Source organism: Chrysemys picta, chromosome 10 (genome assembly GCF_011386835.1).
Source record: "Chrysemys picta bellii isolate R12L10 chromosome 10, ASM1138683v2, whole genome shotgun sequence".
Lineage (NCBI taxonomy): Eukaryota > Metazoa > Chordata > Testudines > Emydidae > Chrysemys > Chrysemys picta.
The window spans coordinates 54742444-54757507 of NC_088800.1; the positions used below are offsets into that span (position 1 = coordinate 54742444).

Sequence of the window (15064 nt, forward strand, 5' to 3'; positions counted from 1 at the left end):
TCTTTTAGATAAGCCAGAGTCTCCACTACTTCTGGGTGCCAAACAACTTGGTACCAAGATCCTGGGTACCAGATTAAAATTGTTTCCCAGTACCACAAGGCTCTCCACCTTTTTCTGCTGATGCCCCACCATTGAAGGAGATAGGGGAGATGGACAATTCTCCTCAATCAGTGTAGTGTTCCACTCAGCATCCATACAGGAACCTGTATCCTCATCCATGACAGGGAAGGTGGGATTAGTCCTGGGCACCATCCACTCTCTGGTATGGGGCCCCCCAGTTACTGTACTGGGATCCTTGGGTTGTGTCAGCAGCAAGTTGCCAGACCTCTGGCTCTGTTGCACTAGGGGCGGGGAGTAGGGTTGCACAGTTCCTTCTTCTCATGTTGGGGGTTCAGTAGACATTTAAAGAACAGGAGACTAGGGCTGATAAAGGAGGCTGCCCATAAACTCCTGTTTTATCCTCCTATCTGGCCAAAGCAGTCATGTCTCCACCACCACTAATAGCCAACAATTTTGAACAATTCAGGGACCTTGTGAAAGAGGGTGGCTGTCACCCTTCAGATACCTCTTGAGGTCAAAGACTCGCAACACAAGCTGCTGGACTATCCATTAATTAAGCGCTCCTGGATCCAACAAAGACTGTGACACACACTCTTGCCACTATCCCAACAACTTGTAATTTGGTGGGTGAGAAATACTATGTTGCTCCTAGAGACCCAGAATATTTGTTTTTGGACCCTACACCTAATTCCCTGGTGGTGGATACTGTAAATAAGTGGGCAAACAGCATTACTCGAGATCTACCCCCTATGAAAAAAGCCAGAAGAAGTTAGACTTTTTTGGTTGACATCTTTTTTGAGATGGGGCGACCAGAACTCCATACGCTATTCAAAGTGTGGGCATACCATGAATTTCTGTTGTGGCATTATATTTTCTGTCTTCGTATTCTTTTCCTAATGGTTCCTAACATTGTTAGCTATTTTGACTGCCACTGCACATTGAGTGGATGTTTTCAGAGAACTATCCAAAGACTCCAAGATCTCTTTCTTGAGGGGTAACAGCTAATTTAGATCCCATCATTTTGTATGTATAGTAGAGATTAAGTGGAGAATCCATAGGAAGAATGCTCGAAGAAGAACATGTTGGTTACCCTGTGGAGTAACTGTGGTTCTTTGAGGTGTGTCCCCCTATCGGTGCTCCACTACCCACCCTTCATCCCCTCTGCTTCGGACTGTTCTTTGTTGAACATTTGGATAGAGAAGGAACAGAGGGCCGTTTGCCTATGCAGCCCTATGTACTCTGTGTGTGGCACACGGTTGTGTAGTGTGCATGTGCAGGCTGGACAGACACTGCAAAATCTCTGATCAATGGATCAGGAGGTGCATGCGCACCTGAAGCAGAGCACCCATCACACATCTCAAAGAACTATAGTTCTGCACAGGGTGAGTAACCTAACTTTTCCCTTCCTTAAACGAAATTATCCCATGTATGTTTTAAACACTGATTATTTTTTCTTCTGAAGATCTTCAGTCATCATTTGGATCTAGGAAAATGAAAGTTATAGCGGAGTTATTCTAAGAATGTATTCAGATTTTATAGCACAATAAGATTTTTGGTGTTTTATAGTCACCAAATAAGACTGTAGCATAAAATCGTGTCTCAAAAGCTGCATTTTTGCATCCCTCCAATACTATAGAGTGAGGCCAGATCTACACTAAAAAGTTAGGTTGACCCAGCTATGCCACTTGGTGGTGTGAAAAATCCAGACCCTGAGTGACGTAGTTAAGCTGACCTAACCCCTGTTGTAGACCATGCTAGGTCGACAGAATAATTCTTCTGTTGACCTAGCTACTGTCTCTCAGGTAAGTGGATTAACTGCAGCGATGGGAGAGCCATCTCGTTGCTCTAGTGAGTGTCTACAATGAAGTGTTACACCAGTGCAGTTGTGCTCCTGTAGCAGTTAAAGTGTAAACATAGCCTAAGTAGGTGATGGCCTCATCGGATGGCCATCTGGAATGTAGCCAAGTTGTGACAAGGCTAATGATGATTTTTAATAACATATTTTCTCTGCACTCTCTGATAACTCTACACACTTTGCAGAGTGCCTTACAACAAAATAAGAACTAATGCAATATAATAAAAGATTAGATTCTTAAAGTACAACCACACAGAAACAAGTGAAGGGGCCATGCTTGAAAGAGGAGGTAATAAGTATAGGGGTCAATAGTGATCATTCAACAAACACCTTTGAATGTGGGTGGATGAAGCTTCAAAATGTTCTGTTTTTTGTTTAAGTGGAGCTGGGATGAGGGAATTTCATGGGGGAGCAAGTTCTGCACAGTAGACCAACACAGGAAAAATGTGATCATCTGCTACCTTAGGTTCTGTGGTGGAAACTAAACAGCGCGTTGAGTGCGTGCAGGTTCCCATCAGTTCAAGACTAGAAGAATAACTTTCAAATATAGCTAGGTCAAGCACCCATCACAGAACTTGACTTGTGAATTTGTCCATAGTGTAGTTTGAGCTTTTTATGTCCGTGAAACTTGGTGACTTAGTGATCTTTGGATCTTGGTTTTTATATTTTTGTTTTTAAATCTCTGTTTCCCAAAATTCGAAGTTCCTTTGAGATCTATTAAAAGTTTGAACAACTTTAACAAAACAAGCACAGCAGTTTTCTCAAACTCTATCTGTTTTGAACTCCTTAAAGCATCCTTTAACTTGGCCTATGGATTCCAATTTTAAAGACTCAAGTGAAGACATTTGAAAGGAGCAATAGAAGTGTTATAGACCATGGATAAAATTTTCAAAAGCACCTAAGTAACTTAAGAGCCAAATCCTATTGTCTTACAGTGAAACTTTGGATGCTAAGTCATTTGGGCAATTTTAAAAATTTTAACCACTGTCCATTATGGTGGGTCCAGTTCATCTCTGTGTAGGGGGTCATTCTGCTCAAGGCCCAAACCCCATTTAAACTCCAGGTAAGCCTGAAAATAAACTACTTTGCACATATTTGTGGAAACATTTAATCCTTTTGGATGTGTTCAAAATAGTAGGAACTAGAAGTGCATCTTAAAATAATGGATGATATTTCTTGTATTTTGAAGGACTACTTTGACATTGTGAAGAATCCTATGGACCTTTCCACCATTAAACGTAAATTGGATACTGGGCAATACCAAGAGCCGTGGCAGTATGTGGATGACGTTTGGCTAATGTTTAACAATGCCTGGCTTTACAATCGCAAGACTTCCAGGGTCTATAAGTTTTGCACTAAACTCGCAGAGGTCTTTGAACAAGAGATTGACCCTGTCATGCAGTCACTTGGATACTGTTGTGGACGCAAGGTATATTTTTCAAGTTTATTATTGCTGAAAAACTAAATAGTTTGACAAAGAAGGTAAAAAAAGAAAAATCTCCTTTAGATATTTATTTTGAATAAAATTAAACTACTAGTTGGAATGGCTAGTAAAAATTAGACTTATGTCAACATAGTAAGGAAGTGGAAAATATCTAAAGGATTCTAGCCAAATTTCTATCACTGGTGGTGATATCATTTTCAGTATGAAGTGTTGAAATATTTTGCTATTATACACAATCCCACATATCTTGCACCTTCTTATGCAGATACAGGATCAGATCCTGAGCTGGAGTAAGCCATTTTGGCTCCATTGAAGTCAAGGAAGCTGAGCTTTTTTATTCCAGCCAAGGATCTATCCACATCAATCCATATCCATTTGAATCTAATAAACACATCTCAGTATATTACAATATACTTTTATAGCATGTTCACTACGTTGCATATTCACAATGTAAAATCACATTTTAAAGTTTTTTCGCCTTTGTTTTGCAGTATGAGTTTTCTCCGCAGACCTTGTGCTGCTACGGGAAGCAGCTGTGTACTATTCCCCGTGATGCTGCCTATTACAGTTACCAGAATAGGTAAGTCCAAAATTCCTTCATTAGCTGAGGAAACGAGATCCAGTGAGTGACAAGACAAGTTTGTCTTTTTGTAGCCTAGCACATATTAAGCAGAATGATGATTAACGTCTCATTTCCTTTTTCTCTACTAAATCAGCAGAAAATAAGCCTATTGATTGTCCTTCTGTGTGCAGCCCTCTTGCAGATAAACCCTTTGTTTTTTTACATTGCAGCTTATAGTACATGGTATTTATATGCTTGTCAGTATATAGACTTTACATGGCACCACTTAACTAAAGTTGTTTGTATTTTTCCATGAAATTTTCAGCATGACTTAGGGAGGGGGAGAGAAAAAGGCAATTTAGGAGAACATATCTTTTGCCTTGAGAGAGTTCTGAATAAAAATGTGCAGACATATCTTCAGATCACTGTCAGAGAGATATCAACTTAAAGGTTTATGTTGGAAAGAAAATGACTTTGTGGATCACTCCAATTAATTTGTATCTGGGTATTTTTAATATGTTGGTGCACAAAATTAGAACCTGGAGAACTTGTTAGTAAAACAAAACTTCTTAATTCAACTCAGTTTCATGGAGAAGTCTTCGTAATCTTAACAAAATTGAGTCTGTTGTATTGCATATTCATAGTAACTGTGCAAATGTAATGTAAAAGGTTTTCTTTGAGAGTTCATGATAAGTTTGACTTCCATAATAACACCCAGGATGTCACCAGGAGCTGGGAGGAAAAATAAAGTTACTATTTAAAATATAGTCCTCTGGTTAATATAGGGAAGAGTATATGATTCCATCCATGTTGGTGGTCTATTTTATTAAACAGTGTTTGGAATTAATTTAAACATCAAAATGACACAGCTCTATCATTTTTGATATTTTTATCTCTCCCCCCCCCCCCACTCTTAGAAAATGCATCTATAGCAATTGAGTGCAGCTTCTATTTAGTGTACTTTAATTCATCAGTGCTGCAGTGAGTAACATCTGTTAAAAGAAGAAAGGAAAAGTTAGCTTTTAGCTTCTTTTAAAAAAGGCTACTAAATGTAAATTAGCTGTGGCTCTAAAAAACTATAGGAGATGACATTTTTCAGGTTATAGTGTGAAACTTTTTCTTGTCAGAGATTTGACAAAGCCTGAACCATGCCAACTTGGAGGTGTACTGCAGATTGCCTTTTAATTTAAGTTATGAAGTAAACATTGACAGTCACCACTTTTAAATTTGATCTCTCAGTTAGACCACTCTCTGCACTAAGAAAATCATGTTGGCACTTTACAAAACTGTAGCGTCCAACACAGGTGAAGCAGTTCAGTCTTAGACTAAATGGGGCAAAACCACATTTTATCTTTATTCCTAAATTGCGCTACTGTCTCGTATTTTGCAGGGCTGTAGCACAATTAGGAATATACTCAAAACACCAAACCATATTTAACTGTCTGCCATTTTCATGTAGTAACGTGGTTCTGCAATACAGTTGATTTTTCATTGTGTAGACATGTGACTCTTAGGGAGGAGTGGATAATGTGGCACCTTTTTATGGGGCATTTTATGTATTAGTAATTTATATGTCCTCAGGTGTATCTGATGGTGATATTATTATACAAGATCCTTCCATGATGGACACATTATAAATGTGTGCGGTAGTAATGTTTCACTAGTTTATTACTAAATACTTTGACTTTTTTTTAACAAAAATGGATTGTGTCTGAAACACTTAAAAAAGATAAGGGATAAAAGAGTTCTTTGGTTCAGATGTCATGGATTTACGATGGTGATGGAGCTATTCACAGATGCTTTAATTTAGTAAAACAGGGAAGTAGCTTCTTAGATTATGGATTGGGCCTTACTGATCCTATGATGTTCAGTCATCATTAATGTGTAGCACCTTTACCTGAAGACTTGCCTTGTAGATGGGTCATGTGGATTTGTTTCTTCTGACTTTATTTCAAAATTTTAAAAACATAAAAGGTACTGTAAGGCATGCAGCTCAACAGGTGGTGTTTTGCACTGACACACACACATGTAAAAAGTGTGTTTTTTTCCCCACAATTGCTAAGAGAGGAGAGAACTCATTTGTAAATACAAGATCTTGGGATAAGAATTTCAAACTGATCAGACATTTCCTTCTGATTAAACATCCAGCTATTTGAATGTCCTTTTTAAATAATGCTTCTTTTTTTCAAGAGGTGATAGATCACTAGGATTATTCTTTTAAATGCAAATTCAGTTGTTAGCATGCCAGATGTATGGGATTGATAGAGCATGGATATGTAATACTTTAAAGGGGGGGGAGGGGAAGGGGCAACATTTTATTTGTTGACTAAGAAGTATAGTGCAGTCTCATTTCACTAGTAATTAAACAGATGGATAGTGAGAGACAGTCTTTCCTCCAAAGAAGTTCCAATCTAAATAGACAAAAAAGACAAGGTGGAGGGGAAACAGACACAGGGAGGGAATGTGACTTGTCTAGAGTCACACAGTAGGTCAGGGTATGACTACACTGCAAATAAAAACTTGAGGCTGGTGTGTGCCCGCTGACTTGGGCTCCCGGAGTTTGGGCTGCAGCCCGAGCTCTGGGACCCTCCCACCTTACAGAGACCTGGAGTCTGAAAGTCTACACTGCAGTTAAATTGCCCCTTAACCTGAGCCCCACAAGCCCTAGTCAGTTGGCACAGGCCAGCCTCAGGTGTCTAATTGTCGTGTAAACATACCCTCAGTGACAGAGCAGGATGTTGAACCCAGATCTGCAGAGTCCCAGTCCACTGGGCACTGTGTTCTGGTTGAATGAACAGCAGTTCAGTTAGTTTCTTTTCCTAACAGAATACAAGTATGTGCCAAGTCATGGAAAGCCTATACTCTACTGCGCTTATTCACAGTAACAATTTCCTTGTATAATTCCCTTACCAAAATCCTAGCTTTTCCCCCAGCCAAATAGTAAATTAGCATGAAACAAATTGTATGTTTCTAGCAAATCAGCAATAGGCTAAATATCCTTGTTTTTCAAATTGTGTAGTAAATATCATTACTGGGGATTGTATAACAGTGTTATCTGTTTAACTAAATCCTGACAAAGAATGCTCAGGCATTGTGGAACTCAGGCATTTCAGTTAAATAATGGCTAAAAAATAATAAATTAATAGGAGAATTTGGTCTTCACCTAGTTAGTTCAAACTTGAGTTTTAAACTAAAGGAAATATATTAATTGTTCTGGAAAATATGCTTAATATTTGAGTACAGATTTGAAACTGTTGATATTATATACATGATCAATTCCAATGTGCAGTTATTTACTTAAGGTATATATGAAGGAAAATTATCTAATTTCAGTCTGGAACTTTGAACCATTAGAGATGTGTATGCAAAGATGTTTGAACCTTTCCTTGATTTGAGCCACTGAAATATAGTGCTATCTTTAATAAGAGGGATTCACAGTTATCTAAACAGTCTGCATTTGAAAAGCTTTTCATTTTCAGTGTGTTACAAGAACCACATTGCTTGTTTTTGTATGACTGGAGTAACCACAGTATTGTGTTCTTGCTGTAGATTTTAATCTTATAATATTGACTGCATGCATGCAAAATTGTTATAGAAAACTCTGAAAGCTACAGGCAAGTCTCATTTCTTCTATGCAATTCTGTATTCATAATAATGTATCTATAAATAGAGTATCATCTGGGCGATCTGATTGTATAGCCCTTCAGAGCCTTTAGGTATCATTGTATTTCAGTTTTTTGTTTTCTCATTTTAATTATTTCATGGGACTCAATCCCTGTGAGTAGTTAACTCTGCAGGAGGCTGTGAGCTCTGGTCCTGATCCAGCAAAACACTGCAGAATGTGCTTATCTTCATGCAAATGCATAAGTGCTTTGCTAGATTGGGGTAGGAGTGCTCAGCATCTTGCAAAATAGAATCTGTAATGGTCACAGTATGAATAATGGATTGACTAGCCCGAGAGACTAATTGGATCAGTAAAATATGTAAATTTTATTGCCTTCACTATTTGATTTAAGTGACATGCAGTCTAGGGTTCCATCGTGGTTATTTATTGCTCAGTCTCATAAGTGTTTTCAAAGACTATAAACTTAATCTGAAAGTATATCGGAATTAACAATTTCCAAAACTATTTGAATGCAAAAAAATTCAGTGGAGCCATGACCATTGATTTCTCTAGTTATAGCAGTACCTATTTGGCCTGGGTGTTCAATTTGACTTGAAAATGAGCAGTCTTACTATAAAGAAAAGAAGGGAGTTTGCTGTATCTGAGAAAATATTAATATGTACACTCTCACACACCAGTATTTATTCTGGCCCAAGTGTCAGAAATAGGCAGAATTCAGAAACAAAGTTCGTAGAAGTAGGGTATGTGCAATTAGTACTCTCTGCCAAAATGCTCTTCTGCTTAATTTAAAAATGTCTATTGTCTATCTTAATCTCCTACAATCAAAAGGTAACAAGTTAGATCTGCCCCCTCTGCATCATTCTGGCAGCTCCAAAGTCCCTCCTTCATTTAGAAAAGAGGCATATTTTTAGCTTGTATTAAAGTAATTCATGTTAACTGATGCACACAAAATCCTAGTGAAGACGAGGCAGTTACTGTTTTAACCCATGTTAGCTGGTTGAGATAAACTCAGGGAGAAAGTGTAGGCTCCAAGATTTGGGACCTTCAAATGGCTCCTTTGCAGCTCCATTCCTCAGCTGCATCCAGTGCTTATTGGGCACCACTGAGGAATTAAGTTCAATTTGTTTGAATTTGGGTTGTTTTACAAATGCTTTAAAATTTACATCTTACTAGTAGCATAATGGTTAGTGCCAGTCATAAGAAGAAAGTTCCACTCAATATACTTCAGTAAGAGCCTGCAAATGACTTTGTTGTCTCCATGAAAATACAGCATCAGAAAGCTGTCACCTGGATTACAGTAGTGGGGGAAGGGAGGTATTTGAATGAATGAAGGGGCAAGCAACCCTATTTATTTCCATCCCATACATTGTTGGTTCAGTGTGGCCTTTTGAGTCCTATTCTGATGCCTTTTATGCTCATCACTCTTACCTATAGATCTGGTGTTGAGTATTAAAACTGCATTTTACTGTGCTGCCATTGCTGCTTATACTGTCTTCTCACTCTTAAACCTTCATACAGCTTTTTTTATTATCCTGTGTGGCTAGTTTTATTTTTTACGGTCATGGCCTATATTTGTTAACTTTGTTCATGTTTTAAGTCATACCCTTTCCAAACATTTAGGTGTTTTTTTTTCTTTTGTATTCTTTACAATTCTGACAACTTTGGTTCCAGTTCATCTGATACCAAAAAAATCTGTGTAACTAGATTTTTTTTTTTTCAAATGCAGATTGTATCTTTAAGTAGATCTCTGATTTACTCAACTTGGTTTACTAAATCACAGCAGTGTTTTTGCCGAGTATCACGGATTGGCTGACAGTTGGTCTAGTGACCCAAAATTGTAACCTGCTTCACATTCAATTTGCAAAGCTTCATTGCAGATCTTTAATGTACTACTTAAATATATTGTATGTATGTGCAATATATAAAAAGTTGTTCACATATATACATATATTACTTATATTTATATATAAATGGCTGGAAACTCTGACCCATAAGTGCATTTCTGTTAAATGTTTGTCTAGAGTATGGATTTGGTTTCATTTGTATTAAAATACAGTTAGCTGAGCAGTTGGTCACATTTCATTTTATAAACCAAATAACTTTTGAATCTGTAATATTTTTATAGATTTTTCAACATTAGGATTATTTCTGCCTTTGCAGTTTTACTAATACATCACTGAATGCTTTTGGCATATCTTCCCTTTTTTTTGTTACTCTCTGTGAAAATATTTTTCAGGCTTTTTGACAAGGTGTTCTTTTCCAAGGAAACTCAGTAATTCTTAGGCCTGAAATTATACAGCATTTTCTCTAACTAATGAAAATCAAATCCAAATTCTTAAATTTGAAGGATATACAAATGTAGCACTTAACAGCTACTTATAAATCATTCCAAAATTTTGAATTTGATTGACAACCTATTATTTGTTAGTACTGATGGCCTGTAATGTATAAAATGAGACCGAATGCTAATCTGTGCTTTGCCTTGGCTTTCTGCTCTGTGTTGTCTTGGTGTTTGCATCTTACCTCTTATGTCTGTGCTGTTTGTTCCCTTCCCTGTTCTCTAATCCTGCCCTTCCCTTCCCTCTGTTCCTTTTAATTGTCCACACTGACCCATCAATCAACCAACAACGCCCCCCCTTTCGTCGTGGTGATCTGCCCTTCTCTGATTGATGGCTCCGTTGCTTGGGTGGCTGTGTAATATGATGGACCAGTTCACCCAAATATGGCCTTCTTGCTGACAGGTATCACTTCTGTGAGAAGTGTTTCACTGAAATCCAGGGGGAGAATGTTACCCTGGGTGATGACCCTTCACAGCCTCAAACGTAAGTAATCATGATTCTTCTTAATGCTACATTTAAAATAATGGAAAAGAATTTTCAGTCTTGATTTGGTTGTCTGAAATTGACCATTTACTGCTTTTAGGGTAAACTAAGGGAAGGTGCAGTGTTTCTTACTAGGAGAAGGTTTATATGTGTACAGATGATTTACTGTTATAGTGTCAGACGATTATCAGTATTCTGTCTTCATTTCTTCTATTTGCCACACTCCCAGATAGCTGCCCATGTACTAATGATTTCAGAGACTGCAGACCCTAAAAAGTATAAAGAAAAAGCAAGTTTTAATGATTCATTAATCATTTGCATGTGCTAGTGAAACAAGGCAATACTTCTGGAAAGCCTGATCTGTTACCTTCTTGAAGCACTCATTTCATGAATGAATGGTATAGCTTGTTTTCAGCCTGCCAGACTGGCTTGAAGTGAGGTGCAACAAGGCTTACAGTCAAGACCAGCTATTTTTGGAGAGAGCTTCTTTACTTACTGCAATTTTTCTAGGTTTTTTTGCATCTTGTATTGGATCTTACATTGTATATATTTGCGTAGTAATCATAGTGCTTTTAGCTTAATACACAATTAACTAATTATGCTAAGTGTGAAAAAATACACACTAAAATAAAAATGAGTGGAATTGCTTTGTCTAAACAAAATGTGAATTCCCCTGGTGTGCTTTCTTCTTCAGACTTGAGATTTCAATCATTTGCTGCAATTCATGTAATCATAATAAGGTCTTAGCTTCATCTGATGTAATGCTGGCAATAGGAAAATTTCATGTTAATTCTTTCTCTTTAGAACAATCTCAAAAGATCAGTTTGAAAAGAAGAAAAATGATACACTAGATCCAGAGCCGTAAGTATTATGTCATTTTTTTATTAAAAAAAAAATTAACCCGACTTTCTGACCATCACTGTGTAGTTATTACAGCTTCCTTCTGTGGCCAGCATTTCAGAAACGGGAAATTATATAGCCAGAGCAATCCTCTTCCCCATCTCCACCCAAATAGGTAGCAAAATCTCTGTATAGAGTTCTTAGCTGTTTGTATGGCAACTTTTAAACATATTATATTTGGGGGAAATGTGCCTTTAATATCTTGCACTTTTATAGAACTTTTCATTAAAATGGGGTTGCAACCCACTTTGGGGTCCTGACCCACAGTTTGAGAGCCACTGAACTAGGTGTTAGGATGATAGTAAGCTTGAGCAACTTTACTCAACCTGTGTTGCAATGGTTAGTTGAAAACTAAAATAGATGGAGGTCATAGAATACCTGTTGTTTGCAAGCAGAATTACCTACTGCAGTCAATAGGAAATTCAGCTTAAATATGGATGACTGGTAGGACCCAGGGAAAGCGTCTAGAAAGTAAGAGTTTGGACAAAGGACCATTCTCAGTCTCTTTTGGGCCCACAAAATTTTGACAATTCCTTTTTAACTTACGTGTATTATACACATTTTTAGATCTTAAATATAATGGCAGAATATTTAGTTGGGGTTGGTCCTGCTTTGTGGACTAGATGACCTCCTGAGGTCCCTTCAAACCCTGATATTCTATGAATATATCCAGTTCATTTTGGTGTAGAAGTATTTTTCATTGGTCTATAAATTTGGCTTAATGAGGTTACTAGCAAGGTAATTATATTTAATTGATACCCAGCCACACAATCTTGTTTTATTGTTGAAAGGTAGCCCTCTGGAGAATTACCTGCCTAATAAGCATTGACCTGGTTTTTGTAGTTTCATACTCTTTACCTCTAAGGAAATTAAGGTAGCTTTTTTTTCATTTTCTTCCAAGCTTTGTTGATTGCAAAGAATGTGGTCGGAAGATGCACCAGATTTGTGTGCTACATTATGATATTATTTGGCCTTCAGGGTAAGTAGCCTAGATGGGTTTTAGCCTTTCTTCTGCAATTATAATGAAACTCTTAACTGTGTAGATCCTGTTGAACTGTTGATTTACACACAATAATCCTCTTTCAGGGACCACATATAAAGAGACAAACCACGTGTAAATGAATTTTTAATTTGGTTGTTAGTAGCTCCTTTGCATATTCAAGCTAAAATATGTGGAGAGAAACTTGTTCACAAACATTGTTTCCTCTTTATGGATTATTTACTGTTTGTAAAAGTTGGATAATGGTAGGGGATAAATATTAAAAGAAATATAAAATGAATGTGCAATATTAGTTACTCATTTGGTGGAATGAGTAAACCAACTCTAAAGCATCTAACATTTTCTGAACTTGATATACTTAAATTTGTTCCTAAACCATATTACATGATGAGACGGTAGTTTGGGATGCAAGTCATTTTTTTCTGAGTACTACAACTAAGAGTAAAAGTGTTTAATGATGGATTAAGCTACCTGGGGCTGTTTATACTAAATTATCAGCAAAAAATTGTTGTTTTACAGCTTTGTCTGTGACAATTGTCTGAAGAAAACTGGTAGAACACGTAAAGAGAACAAATTCAGTGCTAAGAGTAAGTGTGTGTGGTTTATTATTCATATATTTTAGAATTTCTTCAACCTTTATCTTGCCTGTGCTCCCACCCTAGTACCTTCCATTACAAATCCTAGTATATCTTAGGCTTGCAGAGGAGATCTCCCCTACCACTGGTGCAGCTTCACTAATGCTAGCAATATTAGGAGTACTAGTGCAACAGTGGCTGCCATTATTTTACTCAGTGTCATGTAGACCTGCTCTTCACAGGTCTCGATCATTAATGCCTGTGCCCTGGAGTTGCACCATGGATAGTGCATTGGTGAGAGATTTCTCAAAGGCTAGTGTATGCAGAACTCAACGAACAGCACAGAATTCACTGTTAAGTGGAAGTGATTATATTGGATGGTGCTGAGAGCTGAATTTCTGATTTTGAGCAGGTTTTTTTTGGGGGGGGGGGGATTGTTTGTATTTTAAAATATAAATATAGTATTTTTATTTCTGAGGTATAAAATAAAGCAGAAACTCAAAACTAAACACATAGATAACTGATGAAACTTGACTAGTTTCCATGTAGCCTTAAAACAGAAATAAATGTCTGACATTTCTGTGCTCGGCAATCAACAAGAATTAAGATATATAAGTTGTGCAGACTCATACTGTTGTAGTCCATGCACTTCTGGTATAATTCAGGAATGTTAAATGATCAGTTGTTTTCTTTTACAGCTCTCTCTGCTTTTTGAATTAGTATAACGTAATAGAAATTCTCAGTCTGAATAGACGTCATATTTAGTTGTCACGTTTTTATGTCTAGAGCTTTTCTAAAATAAATTATAGTTTCAAATTTTTGTCATGCGGTAGCTGAAATATTAATTAAAAAACAAAAGCTTTTAGGCACTTAGGGCAAAATGTTTTTCAGTTTGCTGTGCTAATCTTTATTGCAGCTTGTGTACACATTAACTCCACAGAACACCAAATGATGTCAACAAAAGTTCCAAGTACAGTAAAAGTGCTGAATATACAATAAGGATCAGCACTGCAGAATATGGCATTCATAGTGTAGAGTGGAAAAACAAATTAAACATTAGAAACCTAGGAAATTCAGAGTTAATTTAAACAAATCCAAATGTTGGAAAGTATGGAAAGGCATACAGACAACCTTAACTTATTCCACTATGATGATGCAGCCTCCAAACTTTCTTCCTTTTCCTTTTCATATTTGAGGCCTTTATTTTGAACACTGTAGTTTTGTAATTAAGGGTTTGCAGAGTAAGCATACACCCCACGTTGTATAAAGTGGTATTTTTTGGATCCAGGACATTTTTTTAAAAGGTTTAAGAAATTCACAGACTGGAGTGAACATCTCTTCAGTTTGTAAAAGCCAGAGTATTGATCCAGTGATTACAACTCACTGTACTCCCATCTTCTCTTTGTTATCTTTGTTCGTAAAGGCAGTCCATGCACAGACTTTTATATACAAGTTGTAACTGTTCTTTGTCAACACACTCATTTTCACTTTTTTCATGCATGTGCCATACATTTATGAGCTAGTCTTGGGAGATGTGTGTAAGTAGATGCAATAATTCTTCTTTACTGATATTTCATTAATTGGTGGCATATGGAGTTTTAGGGAGGGATTTTCATTGGCCTAACTCGGCTTTTATTGACGTCAATGGCAAGTTTTACCATTTACTGTAGTGGGAGCTGTTAGGCCAGTGCTGCGTGCTTTTGAAAATCCCATGCATAAAGATCATGGAATGGTGGCCTTCAGTATTCTGTTTGTCTACTCCGGATTTTATTAAGTACAGTTTTATTCTCTGGACATTTTATGACTGTACAAACCCCAGCCATTGTAAGATTAAGAATAATGTATTCTGGTGTTTGTGGTTGCTGTTGAGACTAACCTGTTATGGGTGGGTAAGGTTTTTTTTAGAATTTATTCCCCTTTGCCTCCCTCAGGACATCACTACAGGGGCAGAGTTAAGATTGTCTGAGTGTATTTCTGTACTTGGAAATGTTTGATTTCTTTTAAGTTCATTCACAACTTTGAGTTTCCTGGTGGATGGTGTGTTTTTGTGTGTGACAGTATTCTTGTAAGATTTTTTTACCCTTAAGCTGGTGGTAATGCATCAGTAACCTAACTTTAAGTGGGTTTTTCCTTGGTTTTTATTGCATTTTTGAAGTATATATGTTTCCTGGGCACCATGCTGGAGGGGAACTGGGACTCCCTGCATGCCTCCTAGAGGGGG

The 15064-nt window shown here is 37.2% G+C and overlaps 1 protein-coding gene across 11 annotated transcripts in view; it reads left to right on the plus strand.

Annotated features, from left to right (window-relative positions):
- The window catches only part of CREBBP (CREB binding protein), a 180609-nt gene that overhangs the window by 139289 nt on the left and 26256 nt on the right, over positions 1-15064 (plus strand). For 4 of the 11 annotated variants that reach the window (XM_005306180.5, XM_005306181.5, XM_065559834.1 and 1 more), the window contains exons 18-23: positions 3105-3344; positions 3851-3939; positions 10288-10368; positions 11173-11229; positions 12170-12247; positions 12788-12855. In XM_005306180.5, the coding sequence (XP_005306237.1) occupies positions 3105-3344; positions 3851-3939; positions 10288-10368; positions 11173-11229; positions 12170-12247; positions 12788-12855 (613 nt within the window). Of the gene's footprint in view, positions 1-3104; positions 3345-3850; positions 3940-10257; positions 10369-11172; positions 11230-12169; positions 12248-12787; positions 12856-15064 lie in introns of all 11 variants that reach the window. The other 7 variants (XM_042854095.2, XM_042854096.2, XM_042854097.2 and 4 more) reach the window with 5 other exon arrangements.